The sequence below is a fragment of the Aplosporella prunicola genome (assembly GCF_010093885.1).
Source record: "Aplosporella prunicola CBS 121167 unplaced genomic scaffold K452scaffold_21, whole genome shotgun sequence".
Taxonomy (NCBI): domain Eukaryota; kingdom Fungi; phylum Ascomycota; class Dothideomycetes; order Botryosphaeriales; family Aplosporellaceae; genus Aplosporella; species Aplosporella prunicola.
In genome coordinates this window covers 608254-625698 of record NW_022983549.1, presented here as the reverse complement: position 1 = coordinate 625698, position 17445 = coordinate 608254, and the positions used below count along the sequence as shown (strand labels likewise).

General features: G+C 51.6%; 8 protein-coding genes across 8 annotated transcripts; 3 read left to right on the top strand and 5 right to left on the bottom strand.

Moving 5' to 3' along the window:
- Positions 1 to 912: 912 nt before the first annotated feature.
- On the bottom strand, positions 913 to 1829 carry K452DRAFT_311088 (uncharacterized protein; the record flags this gene model as incomplete). Its single annotated transcript, XM_033543389.1, has 3 exons — positions 913 to 1524; positions 1591 to 1723; positions 1783 to 1829. The coding sequence occupies 3 exons, from the start codon at positions 1827 to 1829 to the stop codon at positions 913 to 915; spliced, it is 792 nt and encodes a 263-aa protein (XP_033394874.1).
- Positions 1830 to 2260: 431 nt separating this feature from the next.
- K452DRAFT_311087 (uncharacterized protein) lies at positions 2261 to 3256 on the bottom strand (the record flags this gene model as incomplete). The annotated part of the gene is made up of 5 exons (XM_033543388.1): positions 2261 to 2677; positions 2738 to 2788; positions 2847 to 3053; positions 3164 to 3193; positions 3227 to 3256. 5 exons carry the CDS (start codon positions 3254 to 3256, stop codon positions 2261 to 2263), a joined length of 735 nt encoding a protein of 244 aa, XP_033394873.1.
- A 486-nt stretch (positions 3257 to 3742) lies between these two features.
- On the bottom strand, positions 3743 to 5088 carry K452DRAFT_81648 (uncharacterized protein). Its single transcript, XM_033547188.1, has 2 exons — positions 3941 to 5088; positions 3743 to 3890 (listed from the first exon to the last, which is right to left on the bottom strand). The coding sequence occupies exons 1-2, from the start codon at positions 5003 to 5005 to the stop codon at positions 3846 to 3848; spliced, it is 1110 nt and encodes a 369-aa protein (XP_033394872.1). The 5' UTR covers positions 5006 to 5088; the 3' UTR covers positions 3743 to 3845.
- Positions 5089 to 5728, bottom strand: K452DRAFT_81657 (uncharacterized protein). Its single transcript, XM_033547189.1, has 3 exons — positions 5707 to 5728; positions 5196 to 5655; positions 5089 to 5113 (listed from the first exon to the last, which is right to left on the bottom strand). Exon 2 carries the CDS (start codon positions 5507 to 5509, stop codon positions 5255 to 5257), a length of 255 nt encoding a protein of 84 aa, XP_033394871.1. The 5' UTR covers positions 5510 to 5655; positions 5707 to 5728; the 3' UTR covers positions 5089 to 5113; positions 5196 to 5254.
- On the top strand, positions 5277 to 6008 carry K452DRAFT_290260 (uncharacterized protein). The gene has a single exon (XM_033540970.1). It carries the CDS (start codon positions 5623 to 5625, stop codon positions 5911 to 5913), a length of 291 nt encoding a protein of 96 aa, XP_033394870.1. The 5' UTR covers positions 5277 to 5622; the 3' UTR covers positions 5914 to 6008.
- A 624-nt stretch (positions 6009 to 6632) lies between these two features.
- On the top strand, positions 6633 to 8308 carry K452DRAFT_233037 (uncharacterized protein; the record flags this gene model as incomplete). The annotated part of the gene is made up of 3 exons (XM_033537276.1): positions 6633 to 6708; positions 6761 to 6960; positions 7013 to 8308. The coding sequence occupies 3 exons, from the start codon at positions 6633 to 6635 to the stop codon at positions 8306 to 8308; spliced, it is 1572 nt and encodes a 523-aa protein (XP_033394869.1).
- A 2195-nt stretch (positions 8309 to 10503) lies between these two features.
- Positions 10504 to 11967, bottom strand: K452DRAFT_300704 (uncharacterized protein; the record flags this gene model as incomplete). Its single annotated transcript, XM_033542359.1, has 4 exons — positions 10504 to 10881; positions 10930 to 11067; positions 11114 to 11760; positions 11814 to 11967. The coding sequence occupies 4 exons, from the start codon at positions 11965 to 11967 to the stop codon at positions 10504 to 10506; spliced, it is 1317 nt and encodes a 438-aa protein (XP_033394868.1).
- Positions 11968 to 14368: 2401 nt separating this feature from the next.
- K452DRAFT_328466 (uncharacterized protein) lies at positions 14369 to 16954 on the top strand (the record flags this gene model as incomplete). Its single annotated transcript, XM_033544986.1, has 7 exons — positions 14369 to 14809; positions 14877 to 14917; positions 14972 to 15322; positions 15372 to 15601; positions 15653 to 15714; positions 15768 to 15889; positions 15946 to 16954. The coding sequence occupies 7 exons, from the start codon at positions 14369 to 14371 to the stop codon at positions 16952 to 16954; spliced, it is 2256 nt and encodes a 751-aa protein (XP_033394867.1).
- Positions 16955 to 17445: the final 491 nt, after the last annotated feature.

Here is a 17445-nt window from a genome sequence, read left to right as displayed (position 1 = left end):
GGGAACAGGTGCGACAGCCATGGCGGGAAGAGCCGTGGCGTCTCGGGACCAGATCGACAACTTCGGGACGGCAAGGGCTTCAAACGGATTGATGGCGTCGGTAGTGGCGCCAAGGTGGTGTCCATCGTGCGAAAGGCGGGAGCGGCAAGATGCCGCTAGCGCGTGGTGAGGATGGCGGCAGTGGCGGCGCGGTGGCTGGCGATGGCGCATCGTAACACCTGTCATCTAGTTTTTAACCGGTCAAAACACCTAAAGTGTCATAGAGATAGTAATACCAATATGTACATGAAATTCATTGTGAAATTGAGACGTAGATGGTAGCAAACGCTGATTTGCGACCCGGCGAGGGGTGGGTTGCGATACACTGCGTTGTTACTCAACGACAGGACGGGAAAACTTATGAAGCTTATGAGCATACTATTCTTAGTCGTCTAAAAGGTAATTTGTGATGTTATAAGCCTGTTATAGTCGAACGTATTGCGCACAAGGCAGGCTGTATTAACCGGAGGAGTAGCAACTACACGTAAAGACATATAGAACAATGTCTAAACTAATACTTATGGCGATATAACCTCTTGATAGGATCAGCAATACCAAGCATGAATCAGGTGGGACTAAATGGCACTGCACCGTTCATGCACGATATTCCCATAGTCTTAACGCCGCGAATTTGGCGTGACCATCTAAAATATTGGACGTACATACTCTGTAATTACGGTCACCTCGAGACAATGGATAGGACCACGAATCAATCCATGCACTGCTTCAAATGACTGGCACTATGAAAGCCACTGTGCATTTGTAAACCGAGCTGCCAAGCTAAACCTTTGTAAAGCCTTGACTTTCCCAACCTTTTCGTCGTCTTTTACCATTGATGACGCCAGGTTACGTCCGGTACTCTCCGTAGGCTCCCTAAAACTTAATCCGCTGCTTCGTCCAATCGCTGACTGTAGATTCCTTTCCACACTTGCTGCAATGGGTCTTTCCACTACGGGGCGCAACGATCTTTCCGGCTGAAATTTCTTGATAAACAGCGGCACTGCACTTAGGGCAGTTGAATTTACCAATGAAGCGTAAGATTTCCTGGGCCTCCGTTCTCTTTTCCTGAATCTTCAGCGTGACTTCCATCCAAAAGTCAGGTTCTTCCCTCATGCAGTCCAAAAATTCATCGTGCAGCGCCAGATCATCCATGTACATCACGGCGAATTCCACTACGATGGCACGGAGGCCTCTATCGCCACTATGAGTGGTGTTGTAGATAGATTTAATGGCTGTTGTAAAGGCAGTGATATGCTGCCAGAAGTGGCTTGCGAGTTTTCTGAAATGGGCGATGGCGGCGTGCTTGAGCTTCTCGATCCCATAGAACTCTCCAGCTGCGTAGACACGAGTGTGGAACAACATGTTGATGGTGGGGTCATTTGAGGCATTCTGAAGGTCGTATTTGAAGCGGTAGAGATAGTCGAGCATAGCCTTCACTATTTCCGGGTTTTCATCGTTGAGGTCAATCGAACTGGATTGCGATTCCTAAGAAGTCGAGAACTGTTAGCAAATATCCTTTGGCGAGATAAACGTTTCTAAACTGCGACTTACCTTGAAACCTGACTCAGGTTTGCAGACATTCTCGAAGAACTTGCTCTGTGCGGAGAGGATGTTCCTGTGGACGCGGTATTCCTTGTTGTGACAACGAATAACGAAGTCTGAGAATATTCCGCTGTCAAGCAGGCTAAGTGACGGTAATTTCAGCACGGTCACATAAATTCCTTTCCCCATAGCAAGACTTACTGGCCAAACTCTGCTCCAAGCATCTTGCGATCTACACCTTCAGACATTGCGTCACTTTGCTCTGGTTTTCAAGCGGTAGACAGAGTGGACGCGCGGGTTGGCATTGGGGCTGAGCTGGGAAATTTTTGACTTTTGGAGTTCGAATGACAAAGTTAGGTGAGAGGTAGTTGAAAGAAAAGAAGACCTCCGAGCTGCGAAGATATGAGCAGTTGGCATGACTAATCCGGCTAGCGTCTACAGAATGTCAACAGTTCAGGTGAAGTGAAGAAGCACTAACCCAAATAGGTTGACCCCCAGCCCGGCCTTTAACACAGCGTTTCCAAGACAACAAACGAAACCTTAAGTCGTGGGTTTTGAATGCATCATTCGTAGCTTATTACCTACGTCCTAGAATCTATCCGCCTTCCTTTCCTACTTCCAAGAGCCAAGGCCCGGCCGTCCCGTATCAGCGGCATTGATCACCAAGCTGTAGTCACTCCTATTGTCCATGGTCCGATAATTGTGCGTTTGCAGTAGCAACAAGTGTCCGTTGGCCGCTTGCCCTCTCAGCAGCCGCCCTGTGCTTCTGAAGGCTTTTCACCAAGTCTCTGCTGAAAGGGCCAGCGTCGTCCAGAAGCTTCGCAAAACCCGGCTTTTTGAGCAACACGTCCATGTGGTTGCTGCTAGTGCAAGCGCGGACGAGCACATCCCGCAAATTCTGAGTGTAGTTCGACAGGTAAACATATTTCATCGTCTTCGGGAACTCGTCGTCGCTCCAGCAATCGCTCGCTAGCATCTCAAATCGTTTGGCGGATATGGCCCGGAGGTTCGGAATACCGTAGTGGATACCGGCAGTATGTAACTCAGCGTGAAAGATCAAGAGCTGACAGGGTGTTTTGTTGGGAGGAGTGTTGCACTCAAGTCAATATAGAAAATCTATGACTCCCTTGACTATATCTGGGTCCTGCTTGAATACCATGGTCCCATCTGGGTCATGCTTGACCACCATGGCCCCAATATTGGCTTTCTAGAAAGAAGCGTTAGCCTGAAAAGCCATTTTAACAATTTTTTCACTGAAAACTGACCTTAGACTCAGATACTGGGTCAAAAAGGTCCATGAAATACCGGCTTTGCGCACACAAGACAACCTTGTGAACGTTGTAGATAGTCTCATTCATGCAACCTATCTTAAAGTCGCTGAAGCAACCACTGTCCAAGAGCCTGTGAACGCGGTTCATTAGCTTTAGAAACTTTAGCAGAGAGTCTTGGTACTTGCCGGCCGTATCCAATTCCTAGAATCTTCATAGTGCATCAGGCCAATATGCAAGAGACCTTCAATACTATGCAGTCGTCCGTCTGGGATAATTCATTCATGCAACTTTCCGCCGTCATTGTTACGTACTTTGAACAAAATGCAAACGTGGCCCTTCCACTATTCAAAGTGCTTTGCAATCTGTTGACTTACAGCTGTTGTACCGATTCCACAACCCCTCATTGATAGGAGTTTGCTGTGTCTACCGAGTGCTCACTCAGCACTTGGAACAGATTCTACTTTGCACTCAGGCAGTGCTTGATGTAGGTACGAGGGTACGGAGAAGTAAGGGTGCAAGAGCACTCTTTGACGGTCCAGTATTGTGATAATGGAAAGATAAAAACCTGACCATATACCTTTGTAGTGTGGTATCAATAGCAGTGCTAAGAGGACTTTTGAATTACTGGGGCCTCGCTAATATGTGTAGCAGAAAGGGAAACCACGCTGTTAAAAGCACCCAAACGCCTTATACCAATGCCTCTTACTCAAAACAGTTACCCCAGAACGCGTCGACCGCATCGGTTGATGTATATTACGAAGAGGCTTTTGTCGGCAAGGTATCGTGACCAAACCGAGCAAATCTTTGCATGCCTTCGGACGCCGCCACTTCAGCTATGGGTCCCTAATTATCCAAGCTCTTGATGCATTTCAAAGGCATCTTATTCGACTCAAAATACCGTATCCTGACGATACTCAGCGGTTGGGTCGCTGTTTGGCTCCCGTATTCAAGGCAGTTCCGGCAAATTTGCATCTCTTAGGTTGGCTACCGATGTCAACTAGCGCGACGGGTCTTGCGAAGATAGCAAAACTTTGCAGGCTGTATGGCATCAGTCAGCAGAAAAATGAAAAGGGTTTCAAGAGGAATACCTTCAGCGAACACGCCAACTGTTTTGACTTGCAGCGAGCGCAGCCATGCCCGGGCTGACCAATGGACTCCTTTGCGTGCTCCTTGTAAACCCAACATTGGGACCTGTTGTCTTCGCACTGCTGACAAGCTGAAGGAGCCTGTTCCCCAGCATCCGTTTCCAGGATCCATCCAACGTGGCTCCACTTCTTCTTCATCGCATCGCTCAAGTGGTTCCACCTGGCTTCACTGACGCTCCACCACACATGCTCCTTCTCCGGACGGCGTACGTAGTAGGCTTCGTAATTCCCTTCGCCTCGTTTACGGTTCTTAATTGTTTCGTCGCCAAGCGCGTGGTCTTCGGTAGCCATGACATTGTTCACGGCCTGCAACTCCTCATGCATGGTGATGAGCGCCGTGATCGCTACCTCGAAAGACCACTCACGGCCGCTGGTGCCGAGGTCCTTGAAAGGGCTGTCTATGGCCTGTTGGCCGTCATGGACCAACAGCATGGCGCTGCGCGAGAGGAGGTCCTCCCAACTGAACTGGTGCAACTCATTTTCTGTCCCGCTCAGAAACCTGTCTTTTATGGCGTTGTCTTTGTACTGCTTGTGCGCAACACTTCTCCGCCTCCATATCATGTGGTCAAGAGGGTCTTCTTGCCCTTCCGCCACGTATTCCTCCAACTTTTGATCAAATGCCTGGCTATGCATCTTGCTGGCAGAAAAGAGCTCAGCAAATTCCTTTAGGTGCGGTTCGACGCTTGGGCTCCTGAGCCAGTCCCAGACTAAATAGTTATCACGACCGATCTGGCTGAAGAGGCACCGCAGCCGCCAGTTCGTGATCGGAGGCGCTAAAGTCGGTGTCGATTTGCGGAGGAGTCGGTCCCTGAGGCTCACCTCGACTTTCCTGTCCTCCGTTTTTAGCTTTTTGATCGCTTTCTCGTTTGCTGGCTCCTCGGTGAGGATGGTGGAGCTGACACCACTGGTGACTTCCGGTTTCGGGGTAGGAGGGACGTTGGGCGTGGGAGAGGTTATAGGAGGGAGCATGTATCGCTCGAGAGCAATCATGTCTATGATTTCTGACATTTTTGCAGTTGTTTGTGGCGGGAAGGAGGAGGAAGATTCCAGTTGCTATAGCGCCTGTTTGTCACGCTAACCCGATTGGGATTCCAGCCGTTGGACAAGTTTCCGTGGCTAGTAGGCTTGGTCAGCTATCTCGTCTTGCTCTCTGTAGCTTTGTGGCTCTATCTCTCTTTTTCTCGTTCGGCCAACTCACTTTAGGTTAAGCTTCTGACACTCTCGCTATCAGGGCTTCATATAATACACACTAGACCGTTAGACGCGGTCGCGTCCAAACAGGCCCTTCACCCGCGAGTTTGGACCCCTTCTCATGTAGAACGTGGTCCTGAGATTGCTTTCGATATGCTCCGGCATCCCGTTGGCAGCTTGTTTCTCTTGTACAAGTCGCAGCCATGGTGATCTTGTGTGGCTCGGCTGGCGACAGGGACGTGTTTCAGACATGGCAAACAGACAGAAAAGAAAGTTGTAAAGAACAGCCCTCCTAGGGTCCAGCGAGCACGCATCCACCATAGACTAACAGGGAAAGGCGGCGGTAGACCTAAGCGCTGAAGTTGTCTATACGTCTACACTGATCGTCATCGCGGTCGTTGATTGATACCACCGAGGCCGAGGAGCTTTAAGGCATGAGTCCACTTGTCAAGACCAGGCAGAAGAAGCTGCAGCGGTTGTTAGCCCAGGCAGGTCCATCTAGCCAGTCAAAGAAGCACCTCCGGATGGGCAAGGTGAAAGCCGTTACCCCAGATTCGGATGATGAAATGAGCGATGTCTCGAGAGAATCAGACGCCGACGGCAACCTGATGTCGCAGTCTGATGACGATGAGCCGCCGTCATACGATACTGGACCAAAAATGGTGCTACGAGAAGATCAACATCTGAACAAATACATGAAAGTCGACATTAGTGCAATATCATGATAACTTCCTTCAGTGTCGAAAGACAGCGGGGCTCGTGGAAAAATTTCTTGGTCGTTGGCAACTTTGATACCGGCGTTGCATCGGAGGCGACGTCCTCTTCAACAGGTAGGAGTGAAATAAAAAATAGATGTTGTTGTTCGGCCCGGCGGCAAACAGATGCAGGCGGGGGTCGTGATCGGCGTCGGCGCATCATCCCACCCTTTCGGCTCTCCTCAACCGCAACCGATACGTCTAGATAAGAGTCCTCGCATCACCACACTTGCACCCTGGACTCAATGCTGTGTCTCGTTGCATCGCACAAGGCTGTGGCCCTCTCAAGCTCTGTATCCAGCGAATTGACTCAAGTGACGCCCGTCGACGCGTCTCATTGTCCTTCACGACCGACAAGCGGGCGATACGGGCTTTTCGGCAGCATGCACGAAGTGGTCAATATCCCTGACGCCTGACTGGGCCCTGGGTGATGGTTAGCGAATGGAAACAGGGGCTATTAACAAAGCAGGTATAGAGGTTGTACATGCAGGCGCCAACGGCGCTCGATCTGGCTGCATATCTGTCGTCCTATCTATTTTACGCAATAATGCTACCGAACATCCATGGTCTACATGTATATTATCCTATCGATGGTCTCATTCCCTCTGTCAAAGTTTCTTGTCGACGGCTCTATTTCGAATTCCTGAGAACCGGCCAAAGACATCATGGATTCGATAAACCGCGACTTGATGGAAGGGGAGCAGAAGGTCTTTGACCAGAATGCCAAAGAAGATGTCGCTCTTGAGCAGTTCGGATACCAGCAAGGTTGGTTTCAATCACAATCCAAGCGACTCGTTTTGGCTGACATTTCACCCAGAGCTCAAGCGCAACTTCGGGATCCTGGGAATGATTGGATTTTCTTTTTCAATCATCACATCCTGGACGGCATTGAGCGGCGTTCTGATCGTGGGAGTAGAATCTGGCGGCCCTCCGGTCATGATATGGAGTTGGGTCGGCCTGTGTCTCTGCACTCTTGCTGTTGCATATTCTATGGCAGAGCTTTGCAGCGCGTACCCAGTTAGTTTATGGACCTGAGTTTTAAGACTGACTTGTATACTGACAGGAACAGGTTGCAGGCGGCCAGTACTCCTGGGTTGTTATTCTGGCCCCAAAGAAAATCGCTCGGGGCCTCTCGTATATCTGCGGCTGGTTCCTCTTAATCGGAGCCCTTTCTATGGGGGCAGTGAGCCAATACATCGCAGCAAATTTCGTGCTTGGAATGGCAAACCTGAGCTATCCAGAATATACCATAGAGCGCTGGCACACTGTCCTCCTTGCTTACCTTATATGCGGTCTCGCAATGCTCATTAACATCTTTACCCCGCATCTTCTGGACAAGCTATCACGCGGCATACTGATATGGAACATCACTGCCTTCTTCGTGATCTTAATCACCATCCTCGCCTGCAACGACCACAAACAAGACGCCAGCTTCGTTTTCGCTGATTTTCAAAATACGACTGGCTGGAGCGCTCCCTACGCTGCTATCCTCGGAATTCTGCAAAGCGCCTTCGGCATGTGCTGCTACGACGCGCCTTCCCACATGGTTGAGGAGATCCATGAACCACGGAAGCAGGCTCCCCGCGCCATAATCATGAGCGTATGGCTCGGCTTCTTCACGGGGTTCATTTTCCTCATCGTTTGCTGTTTCTGCATGGGCAGTCTGGAAGAAACCGCCGGGACGAGCACCGGAGTTCCGATCATCGCCATCTTCTTCAACTCGACCGGCTCGGTGCGTGGTTCTTGCGCTCTAGTCGGCTTGATGAGCATAATCGCGCTTTTCTCCTCCATATCCTTGACCGCGGAGGGCGGGCGTACCGTCTACGCTTTTGCAAGAGACCATGGACTGCCGTTCTCGGGGACGTTGAGCAAGGTCAACAAGAAGTTGCATGTTCCCGTTTACGCGATCCTGCTTACTGCAATCGTCCAAGCGGCCTTCGACTCAATCTATTTCGGGACCGTCACTGGATTCGATACTGTCATCTCCATCGCTACGGAGGGTTTTTACATGTCGTACGCCTTGCCTCTGTTCGTGCGTCTTCTTTCCCGCGCCTTGGGCCACAAACACCAAGCGCTCGAGGGTCCTTGGTCACTGGGGCGTTGGGGCCTTTTACTAAACACTGTCGGCTTCGTTTACCTTGTGTTCGCGGTCATCACGTTTAACTTCCCAACGAAGGCACCTGTTACGGAAGAAAACATGAACTACACCTCTGCAGCTATCGGAGTTGTGGGTGTGATTGCCATTGCCACTTGGATTACAACTGGACGAAAGCACTTTACAGGCCCACAGACGGATGTTGTAGTGGACGGGACGGAAGTGCAAGCGCAAGCTTCAGGAGAGGAGGTACCAGAAAAACTCAAATGAAAAGACTACGGGAAGGATTTTGTTTTGGAAGATTTTGAATCCAATCGACATCATAGCCAGACATCGCCTGCTCCACGCGTGATGCCGATTTCAGCATGAGGCTGTGAAGGAATTCAGGCCTAAGATAAACTACGACACTGGGCGGACAAAGGCTCGTTAAGAGCATGGTAAGGACGTCCAATCGCCACCTCCAAGAAAATTTCTAGGTTGTCGTGAGGTGCTATCTATTATATCTTCACTCGAGACCTTCCATAGGGTCGTAACCCCGCTTTACCTTATCCTACAAGACACAATGTGGCCCGCAGCAAAGCCATCGATCTAGGTATCCTGGCTCAGTTCTCGCAGCCTTGCATTGTTCAAGGGCTTGATGCTGGTATCGACATCAGCGACGACTACTTCACAAACAAGGCTTAAGCAATTACTGTAGAGAACAGCTCACAAATGCCTTAGCCAATGAGTAAGAGGTGCAAGGCTTCACTAGCCTTCATAACAAGGAGTATGAGAAGTGACAGGAACAGCCAAAATCACCACCGAGTCTTGATCACTCTCTGAAGATTTTCTTTCTGTAATATGAGGATAGCGTTAATGTAGCTGGGTCATCCGGGCTGAATCTACCTAGCCTTGATCTTGCCCGCTTTGATGGAGCGCAGCAAACAACAACAACGCCCCAGCCGAGCCCGCTCCCGCACCAGCACCAGCTCCCGCTCCCCGCAACCCGCCCACAACCCACGCACTGCCACCGCACACATGCCCGTGATCAACACAACACAACACAATAAACCAGCAAACTAAAGCACTCCAAACAACCCCAACAGCCTTCCAGCTCCTACCTCCGCATGTGTACAGCTACATGTTTATCCTTCTCTTCCGCCCCTACTTCAGTAGTGCCATGCCACCGCCGGCGCGCTTGAAATCACTCCGTTTGCGTAGAGATTTGCCATGTGTGTAGTGGTGAAGAAGGGTAGATCAGAAGAGGAGGACGTGCTTCTTGGGGGTTTGCTTTGTTGGAGGTTTGGGAGCGTCGGTGCGGTTTCTTTTGTGCTGGGGTTTGGTGGCGGTGGTGTATACGTTGTTTCGTAGATCAGGGTGTTAGGTGTGGGACGGTGAGTTGATAGATGCATTCCTACGCAAGAGGTTTTTAAGTAGCAGGGATGGAAGGTTAGGCGTTGTGTAGCTGACCATGGCGGACTTGCCACTGCACAAAACACTTACAAATTAGCTGAGTGTATGCAACCCATATTATCATCAAGGTCTTTCAATACTGACATCGGAGTTTGTCTCATAATGTTTGAGAAAGAACAGTGTCCAGTGAACGTTGAGTATCTGTCGTAGGTCCGGGTACCTCCACAGCGGTCGGCAAAGGCAAAGAAGACGAGCTTTACGAGCGTATGATTACCAAGTGTTACAGCGAGGACACTTCGAGAAAAGTAAGCATGAACTGATTGATTGTGGATCTACAAAGCTTGGTAACGACAGACGACACCTTCCAAGGTTATATCTCTCGAGTATCTCTATTAACAGTTGAAACGGATCGCCGCTACCAGAAAGAAAGTGAGCTAGTAAAGTACCCATGTGTAGTCTCTGATTAATCTTGCATGATCCAGACGAAGGTATGCCCCCGTGTGCATGCCGATTGACCTTTTACGGTGAGTGGAGTTTTGTGAAACCCGGCTCCCTAGAATTGCCGACGGTGTTGGAAGTTGTGACAAAAGAAGCGAAAGGTGACTTTAAAGCGGTAGAATCAATTGAAAAGAGGAGAATGTCGGACAGCAAACAGAACCCTGCAATGTCTCGGCTGAAAAAATGGTGGGATAGTTGACCTGTGTCGTGATTGTAAAGTAGTTTTCGTCTTGTAGGATGAGGATTGCTGAATTGTTGGCTTTGACTTTGCAGTTTCTGACGTGGATGGACAACAAGGCGATACTTGGTGCATGAAGTAGAGAGTTGATTCTTGGTCCAGTCTTAGAGAAGACTTGTGCTCACGGTTCCAGGAGCAGTTCGTCGCAAAGGTCAACGTTGTAACACTTGCTACAAACAAGCAGTTTCGTTACACTTTCAAGGTCAATCCTCAAGAAGTCGTCGAAGGTCTCAGGATTATTTGCTGCAACGAAACCAATGTCGGTATCCGGCATAATTTCGTTCGAGATGAACTCCGGGTCTTCTTCTTCCCAAGCTTCAGAAACGGCACATACCACTCACACGAGGAGGGAGTGTAACTTTCGCAGTCTCTCGGCCACCTTCGAAGCGTTTCCTAACTCGATCGCCTTGTCGATCAAAGGTTTCATGATCTGGGCACAGTTCCACTCTTTGCTGCAGGATTCGATGACCCAAAGACGTGCCCACGACTCTCTTCCCGATGTCCGTATGTCAGAAGGAGAGAAGCGCGTCTTCTGGATGTGTCTTTGCTGGTTTGAAGTCAACGTGCGATCTGTGACCAGGGCGATTCGCTTGAGTGCCGTGAAGCTAATGAACAGGTTTGACTTCCGTAGAGCAAGTGGCTGCACTCCGGGAAGCGTGCCTGATTCGTTCAGCTCCCATGTCCCCGGAAGTTCGTAGAGCTCCAAGTTTTCCCACTGTGGTTGGTTAGTGACGTTAAAGAAGAGAGATGTCTACCTACTCACAGCGCGGATTTTGGATTCCTTTGCTGTTTCGAATCCCTTAGCTACATCGTCTTCTTGCATTGCTTGCTCTCCATCGACTTGTTCGCCGTCAGATTTTGGCGTTGTCCTCTGCCTCCGTGCAGGTCTGTTCGCTCCAGCCTAAACAAAAGTCAATCATGCACGGCAATGACGACAATATACTTACCATCATGCGTCCTCTGGTGACCGAACGTGTAAGTGAAATAATGCAGTCGGTGTCTTCTTCTTGATCATCATTGGCCAGCTTCCGTTTCTGGGTTAAGGGCTTTGACGTGTTGACTGTACTCAGAGTCGTCTTGGCACCCGTCAACATCAACATCGAGTCAATAGCCATGGCCGCAGTGGCTCTGTTGTCGCCAGTGAAAGAGTTACTGTGAGTCAGCGAAGCCTTTTCGGGTGCCGGTGGGGGTCCATGAGCGGCGGTTCCCTTGTGACCAATGTATGCCGGGGCAGGGTTGCTAGCGGTCACAGGCACAACTTTTGAGTTGCTGAGTCGAGGAGTAGTTGAGTTGTGGCCCAAGGATGTTGAAGCATCGTTGTTGACTGGCTGAAGTACGGCAACTGGGTTGTTGAGTGGGAGGTTTTTGGTGTACGCAGGGCCGGCAGTAGAACCGGCGTTCGTCATCTGAGAATTGTTCCTCTGTTGGTAGCTCTCAATTGTATCTAATCTTTGATGGAGGCTTGAGAGTGCCGTCATCATGGCAAGGTGCTCTTGAGAGTGTCGTGTGTCTGTCTCTTCTCGGTCGTCTTCCAGTTTCATAATCATTGTCATGATGGTACGCATATCTGCGGAAGGCTTCGAGGGACCTTGGGCTGTGGGAAGTCTAGTCAGAAGCCGAAGTTTCAGGTTGTAGACTTGTACTCACCATCGTTGGATGCTGCAGTAGGTTCTGGAACAACGCTCTTGTTTGTACTTTCATCTGCCAGCTTGTCTGTGACTGTGCTCTTGTTTGTTCCGTTCCCATCCGATGCCATGTCTTCCGGAGTGGTGCTCTTGTCTGGCGGGATTCCGTCTGCCATGTTACAGGTCTGGATCGAGAGTTGAGAAGCAGAAGAGACGGTAGCGTAGAGGAGACAGTAACGTAGAGGAGACGAAGGTAAGGTAGGTTGGGTAAGGCCGAGGCATGCCGTTGCGCTTGCCCTCCAAACCTCTTCGAATAGAATTGGAAAGAGCACTCGGTGGCTGACCGCTGACGCCGAAAATCGGGATTGCGCTCCGACGACGTCCGTAAGAGATTATGGAAGTCGCGAGCGGGCTCTTCGTAAAGACTACTGCGTGAGTAATGAACTACTATGAGGTTCTCCGACTGGGAAGGTAGAGACTTTGACCCGACTCTTCAGTTTAGCGTCCAGAGAAGATCTTAGAACGTGTCGTAGCTAGGTCAGCTCAGAGTTGCTCTTGTGCAGCGAGGAGTCCAAGAGACAATGATCCGTATCTTAGTGAAAGTCGTTTGAGTGTTCACAGCTGACCAGTTGAATATGTAGTTCACGACCAAACACACAGAGTTTAGCAATGACAAGCCAAAGCCGTTAGTAGATGAAAGTTCAAAGTAATCAGAACGGCCCCTAGTGCCCTCTCCGCCGCCAGAGGCGACGGAGGTTTGCTCAAGTCGCACCGATGCGGACACGATGCCGCGCGACTTCGGTGAGCAGGTCTAGACAGAGTGAGCGAGCCGGGTGGCGGAGAACGACCACCCAGAGAAGGAAGCGGATGTCTCGGATATCATGGACGCCCGAGTGCGCTCACTGCTGGGTGAAAGCAGCCATGCGCCTGCGCTGGTCATGGCGCCTGGACGTCAGAGTTCGTGACGTCGCGCTGGTGCTGGTGCACCGTGGTGCAGCAGGTCAGCGGGTGAGGTGAGGTGAAGGCAGCTTGGGTCTGGGGCGCGGCGAGCAGTCGCTGTGCCGCGTGGGTCGCTGGCAACTGCTCGCGGAAGGGCGCAAACGTGAGGTTGTGATGCTCGTTGAGTGAGATGTTATGAGTTCGATGAGTGGAAAGGACGAAGAGGATGGGGGAACGAAGGAAGAAAAACAAAGGGTTGTGGTGAGAGATTTGGCGCGTCGGGGCTGGGGGATTTTGTGTGTCTGAAAAGTTTGTGGGGGAGGGGCGGAGGGGGAACTTATAAGCCCGGCAGACGGTGACTGCATGTTGCCAAGCCACTAGGCACTTCACTTCACCTGCGCCTGTCGAGACACGGCCCTTTTCCTAGAAGAGAAAAGAGGCGGAAGAAGGCAGGAAAGCTCCTCCGGCAGCGTGGCAATCCTAGCTTGTCGATGTTCTACTGAACAGCCACTTTGGTCGCTGTTCACCAACATGAGCCCAGAGCAGCGGGACCGACTCTTTAGTCTGGGGTTTTCAGAGCTTACAGGTATAAGAGCAGAGCTGATTGCCAATAACAACATGTCTGCGAACGACAGCTTGGCGACCTTGACCGTCAAATGTGACAGTCCTAGCACAGTGGCGGGAAGTCGCATGTTTGCGGGCTGGATACGCCTGAGCCTCATACATTTAACAACCTACCGTGGCCACGCTCCAGGTCTACCTCTCTGGCTGTCTAATTCCAATTGACCGCCTCTGTCTCGCGCGAGGTGGCCCAAGTTCAGCGCCTTCTCCCCTCACAATGCCCACTACTTGGCGGGATATGCCTAACGTCTGACAAACATGGAGTAATGGGAATATTTCTCGGCCAGCTGAACCAGATTCCAAACATGAGAACAGAGATATTATCGCAGTAAGTGGGAGGACGTGGTGAAAATGCCGGCTGTTGTCCTGGCATATGTCTATAAAGACGTGGGAAACGGTAGGTCTGCACGTTCGTGGTACGTTTGACGATAATTTGGATCCATGGACGTAGAAGGCAGTTTGTTTCTTTCTTAGAGATCTTTAGTGGGTAGTCGTAAAGACAAATAAGCCTACAGCAAGCGTCAGGTACCATCCGGACGGGGGTTCTCCTGAACTCTACGAGAAGCTTACTTGGTATCCGTATCAGAAAGCATGATCGCTCCATAGAACGGACGTTCCTGGCTACGCATGAAGCAGTTCCTGTAGTTACAAATTGGCCAGAACCAGCCCAATCAGGCCTCGCACGGGAGTGTGAATAGGGCCTTCGCCGGGTAGCTGTGAAGTTGACCAGGCTTTTTGTGAAGGTAAAGTTACAAGCACGTAAAAAGCTGTCTTCGCCACACCAAAGCAAACTTAGTATCAGGACAGAAATGCTTGGACGCAGCCAAAGCGTGCATAGTTGCAAAGAGATGAAGTTGCAGACCAACCACGCCATGACAAACGCAGTTCAAGTCCGAAGCGCCGAGCAAGCCAAGAACCCGGAAACGAGATCAGGCAGCAACCCCCGCCATCTGATAAGATTTTCCCTCCAGCTCCACCCCAAAACACCCGCCGATAAATTGGCCCTCTCGTCTCTCGATGCACTTTCCTTTGTTGCTACTGCTCAGCAGCCTCTGGAGCAGCCCAGCGCACGCCGACAGTCAAGTGGGCGACGAATTCTGCTTCCGCGCGGTCCAATACAGCCTCAAGAACCTCATCTTCTTGGACACAGCAGTCGGCGCGCCCAAGCCCGTCCGACCTTGCACGAGCCGCCTGCGCACGGCATCGTTGTACTTGAGCTTGCAGCAGTACTGCACACCGGAGAGCCGGGCGCCAGGGTTGCGCGAATATCAGGCTGGGTGTCTCGAGCGCGCAAATGTCTCCTTGCCGGCGTTCGAGGATGTCGTTTCGCAGTATGGCCCCGAGGATGTGCGGAGCTTGAGACGCGTCCAGCCGGACGAGGTTACGCGCAAGGCGCTAGAGCTGGAAGAGGTCGCGCTGCCGTCGCAGGTGCTGTGGCGTCGGGCGTTGGATACGCTGGTAGGGAGGCTGAGTGGTGGATGCGCTCAGGCGCGGCTTGTGCTGGACTAGGCTGATGTATGTCTAGAGCATCGCGCAATTTGAGCATGATATTCATATCACATACGGGTGAGGCAACTCGTGGTTTCATTACAGTGAGGGATTGCGCTGACGGGCTCTAAGGCATGCGATGTACTATTTCTGGGCCTCGGTGGTCGCCATAGGAATGCTTTTTCGGTTGTCAGCCCTCTTTAAAGGCATTCGGAAGCAAGGTGGATGGAAACTCATCCCGGACAGCGAAGACGGGAGCTCTGAGGATTTCCCTAGGAAGGTCAAGCCCGGCATCCTCAGCCTCCCAGGGACATATCTGAAGAGATACATCACCACACCGGCCACCTTTGGCTACCGCTGCTCGCAGAACATTGGCTGGTGTACTCTTCCCCCTCGGATACAATCTTTAACCGTAGTGGTATTCATTATCATCAACATCGTCCTTTGCTCGGTCGATTACTATGCTTTCCCGGGAAATTTATAGTATGAGCAGCCCTCCCCGTATTCAATACCAATTGCTCACTATTATCAGTTGGCCTGAGGTCTCCACCCAACTTTGGAGGTACTTTTCAGATAGAACCGGCGTTATAGCGTTCGCCAACTTCCCACTGGTATGGCTCTTTGGAATCCGTAACAACTTGCTCATGAACATTTTGGGCTGGGGTTTTGGGACAATGAACAGCTTTCACAGGTGGGTGGCCAGGGTAGCCACAATAGAAGCAATCGCACATTCGATCGGATACACTGTTTTGGTGTTTAGAGGTTTGTTAGCCGCCTTAGTACTTCAAGTCACGCCTTAACATTCAAGTACAGACGGCGGCTGGAACGATTTTATGATGTACTGGACAATCCCGTGGTGGCAGTGGGGTGAACTGGTTAACTTTCTACATTATTCGCTGCTTTATAATGCTTGCTAACTCCACGCTAGGCTACAATCGCTATGGTTATGATCTGCGTATTTTCTGTGTACGGGCTCCGCCGCAGCTTCTACGAGCTATTCCTCTTCCTTCACATCACCATATCCGTAGCCGTCTTGGTGGGTATGTGGTAGTAAGTCACCCGTTCCCACAAACCAACCACACCCCTTCTCACCACCACAACTCTAGCCACATCTCCATCTTCGACGGCGAATACAATGCCTACATCTGGCCATGCGTGTGCATCTGGCTTGCAGACCGCCTCCTCCGCGGCGCGCGCATCCTCGCCTTCAACCCCAAGTTCTGGTGCACGCGAGCGCGCACCACCTACGACAGCAGCTCCAACATCATCCGCATCAGCATCCCCTGCTCTTCCAGCCTCATCGCGCCCATCCCAGGCGCCTACTACTACCTTACCTTCCTCGACGGTGTGCGCATCTGGGAAAACCACCCCTTTACGCTCTCCTACTCCACCGACCCTTCCCACCAACATTCCGACACAGACATGGCCACAGCAACACCCGCAGAACCGCCCTCCCTCGTCTTCCTCATCCGCCCTTACAAAGGCCTCACAGCCCGCCTCCGCGCCGCCGCCCTCTCCTCCCCGTATAAATACAATCCCCCCGTCCTAGTCGAAGGCCCCTACGGCGCTCCTGTCCCGCTGCGCACCTTCCGCCACGTCCTGTTCCTGGCCGGCGGCACCGGCGTCGCGACGCCCTTGTCGTATCTCGCGTCCCTGCTTCTCGAGGAGGACGACGACGCTCATACGCACCCGCACCCGCTTCCACGCCGCGTACACGTCGTATGGGCGGTGCGAGAACGAGCATTCCTGGCCGAGGTGCTGGACATCGACCTGCGGAGCCGGGGGCTACTAGTGAGCGAACAGATGCGGCTCACGGCGTTTGTGACAGGGGACGGGACGAAAGACGACGCCGCTGCCGACGTCGCAGACGAGGCGCTGGGCGTAGGCGTGGGGGCTGCAGAAGGCGAGGCAGCAATAGCGGTGCACGCGGGCAGGCCGGACGTCGATGCCGTGGTGAAACAGGCGGCGGAGGAGGCGGCTGGTCAGGGCCTTGCGGTCGTGGCGTGCGGGCCGGCGGCTATGGCTGATGAGGCGCGGAGGGCTGTTGTGAGGGTTTTGGGGAGGGAGATGGTGGGAGTAGGGGTTGAGTATTTTGAGGAGAGCTTTAAGTGGTAGTGGGAGTGGGCAGGGTTAGATGTAGAAGGGTTTGTGGGATAGATGTTTAGTGTGGTACATACGTCTTTCAGGCACTGCTTTTTGCGGTTATAGAATAGATATATAAATATCTAGAACAAGTACCCGGCAATTCATTCATCTTTTGAGTCCCCCACCCTACCATTTATACCCAGAAGATAAAGGAATCATTCACATCTACATATCTACTGTATACCCCGCCCCAGCTCCCGAACCACGCAAAAAGAACGTCGTCAGTTAACAACCCGGCCACAACCCACAAGCATCTTACTCCAAGCCTGATGCATGCATTTAACCACCAACCTACATACACAAGCCCCCAACCCTCACCACCCATCCCCACCCCCCACCCCCCTCACCCACAGACTCGACCAGAACCAGAACCAGACTCATACACAAATTCGCTCCGCTCTTGCTACAAAAGAATGCTCGCTCAACACAGCACACCACACCGCACCACACCCAGCAAACCC